The 2,927-nt window shown below is 41.9% G+C and overlaps 1 protein-coding gene across 1 annotated transcript in view; it reads right to left on the bottom strand.

Annotated features, from left to right (window-relative positions):
- The window catches only part of gps1 (G protein pathway suppressor 1), a 19,047-nt gene that overhangs the window by 3,642 nt on the left and 12,478 nt on the right, over nt 1–2,927 (bottom strand). Inside the window, exons 12-13 of the mRNA XM_017432198.3 lie at nt 2,453–2,590; nt 2,236–2,370 (exon numbers count right to left, since the gene is read on the bottom strand). Coding sequence (XP_017287687.1) covers nt 2,236–2,370; nt 2,453–2,590 — 273 coding nt within the window. The remainder of the gene's footprint in view (nt 1–2,235; nt 2,371–2,452; nt 2,591–2,927) is intronic.

Raw genomic sequence — 2,927 nt, 5'->3', positions numbered from 1 at the left:
GGAACCTCTCAACCTCACACACCAGCTCAGGCTCCTTCCCCACCAGAGAGGTGACATTCCACGTCCCAAGAGCCAGCTTCTGTAGCCGAGGATCAGACCGCCAAGGTCCCCGCCTTCGGCCACCACCCATCTCACATTGCACCCGACCCCTTTGGCCCCTCCCATAGGTGGCGAGCCCATGGGAAGGGAGACCCATGGAAATTTATTTATATAGCACACTTCAGCAACAAGGTGATCCAAAGTGCTTTACAACACAGAAACAACAACAGAATCAAATACAGAACAATAAAGTACAGAATCAAATAGATAAACATCAAAATAAAATATAGAATTACAGAAATAAAAAACATCAATCATGTATATCTCAATCTCAAATGAGGCGTTCTCCTGAAACAGCCAAAAGCTCAGACATGAACAATCGATCTGCACATGAATCCTGCTCCTTCCTGTTTATTGACTAATAGGAGAGGAGCTGGACCAAGAAGGCAGCCTCCTCATTTGCATATTGAGGGAGAAATGCACACGGTAGAGTAAAAAGAGGAGACGAGGAAATGTCAAAAGAACAAACGCTTGTATAAGAAAAAGGCAAAACAAAACATAAACATTACTTGATAAAAACGCATGTGTCAGGGAAAAGGCAAAAGAAAATATATATTTCATCTTTTATTTTTGATTATGTCAGTTTCCGTCCTCCATACATGTCTACTTTTATTAAATAAACCCAAACATATAAAGTTTCATTTTACTAATTTACTGAGCAATTATTTCCTTTAAACAATGACACTACTTTTATGTTTTAAAATGCTTAAAAAAAAATTGTACCAAGCAAGAGAACTGTTGTCATTCACAATTCACATACCGTACCTGGGTTTTGGAGAAAGAAAAAAGTGTGTATGATGCAAATAAAAAACTAAAAAGCATGTTAACACCAACACACTCGACTTTCATGAAGTTCAGAAATATTTGCGACTTTCTGGCAGAAAAGTCTGTGAGCTTAATAGACGGGTCCTTACTTCTGACTTTGCTTTGCAAATTAATTTTTACTACATCAGTTTCTCCACTGGTGTCTGCTCCTTCCATTGCTGTTCTCCGTTAAAGTCTGATGGAAAGCTGCAGCCGGAAGCACTGTTGGCTTCTGGGCCTTGTAGTTTTTTTGACTTGCATTACAGTGTATGCTTGTTGAAAAAAAACTACAAAATGGCACCACCTGTCCTATGTTTTATTTTTTATTTTTTTCAGTCTGTTGGTTCTTGCTTTCATCTGCTCCCGTTAACTTTTTTATCCTGTGTTTGGGGTCATCCTGTTGGAGGACCCATATGAGCTGCAGCTGAGACCAAGCTTTCTAACTCTGAGCAGAACATTTAGCCCCAGAATGTCTTGATAGTCTTGCGATTTTATTGGAGCCTGAACAGATTCAGGACCCCCTGTGTCAGATGCAGCACAGCAGCCCCAAGCTGTCTAAGCTGTAAAAAGCAACAAGGCCTTCACCGAGATTTACCAGTGTCTTATGACATTTAATGGGTGAAATGGGCACAATTGTACTCTTGTGCAATCTGAAACATTATCATTGCATGTCACTAAAAACCTTAAATTAAATTTTTTTTAATTAAATAAATCAAGGTCCTTCAACCTGTAAAACAAGTAGCACAGGTGGTACTCAGGATCCCTCTAATAGTGTTTACAAGTTAAATAAAAAGCTAATTAACAAACATAAGTTTGACTGTGAAAAAAGGTTAAAGTTATTTAACTTGATGCCTAAAACTGTTCTTGAAAATAAAAAGAGTTGAGTTTTTATGGCACAGAACAGTTACAGCTGATATTTAGGTTCTGTTGGCTGATATGAGACCGATTCTGTTAGTTATCAAGCTTCAGTCTATTTTAATGCTCATAGGTGTGTGTGTGTATGTGTGTGTGGCCATGTATTTGATACATTATGGGGACAATTTTCCTATCATATACTACCTTGTGAGGACCAACTGCTCCTTGTGGGGACCAAAGCCTGGTCCCCACGAGGAGAAATTATGTTTTTGGGTTAGGGGTTAGGTTTAGGACTAAGGTGTGAATTGAGTTTAGGTTTGGTTTAGGGTTAGCTATGTACTGGTAATGGTTAGGGTTAGGGTAAGGGTGAGGGTTAGGCTGTAGTTAGGGTGTAGAAATGAATGGAAGTCAATGGAAAGTCCCTGCAAAGATAGAGAGACATAACATGTGTGTGTGTGTATGTATGTATATTTTTACCTTGACATGGATCTGGTTGCGCAGCACAGCAGCACGGAGGATCATAGCTTTTGCTCGTCTCTGGAACTCCTTTCCCATGTGGAGAGACTTCTCAAACGTGGTGCTCCTCTGGTCCACGTCCCTCGCATATAAAATCTGTAAACACACAACAGTATTTATTTACAAACATTTCAACAGAAGAAAAGCTCCTAATGACCTTCTTTTGTGGGCTTTATACCTTGCTGTGGGAGTCGATCCGTGCGTTGACGAGACCCTCCAGAATCAGCTGGGTGAGCTCATCTTCCAGAGCTGACACTGTGGTGTTGAAAGCCTGAGCCATCTTAGTCATGTCAGCTGATACGTACGGGCTGAAATACTGAACACACAAAAATCACACAGGCAGAGCTTTAATTTTCTTTGGATAATAACGCATCACAAGGAAAGCACCATCTGTAAACCGCCTTCCAATACAAGTCAAATTAAAGCTGCGAGCAGCGTTGGACGGCCCTCGCAGCTCAGCGCCGCTTCGGCCTATGGCGACCGCAGGAACTCTGGCGACCGCCCTCTACGCTGTGGCACACTTCCCGCGCATTTCCCGTGCACTTCCCGCGCCCTCCACTAGGTGGCGCTCTGGGAAAACGTTCGAAATCGCCTTCAGTCCGGATAGTTACGACTACTGTGGCATGTTGTGAGGTTTCGCCTTCCTACGTCGA

The sequence above is a fragment of the Kryptolebias marmoratus genome, linkage group LG12 (genome assembly GCF_001649575.2).
Source record: "Kryptolebias marmoratus isolate JLee-2015 linkage group LG12, ASM164957v2, whole genome shotgun sequence".
NCBI lineage: Eukaryota > Metazoa > Chordata > Actinopteri > Cyprinodontiformes > Rivulidae > Kryptolebias > Kryptolebias marmoratus.
This window is presented reverse-complemented; position numbering and strand designations above follow the sequence as displayed.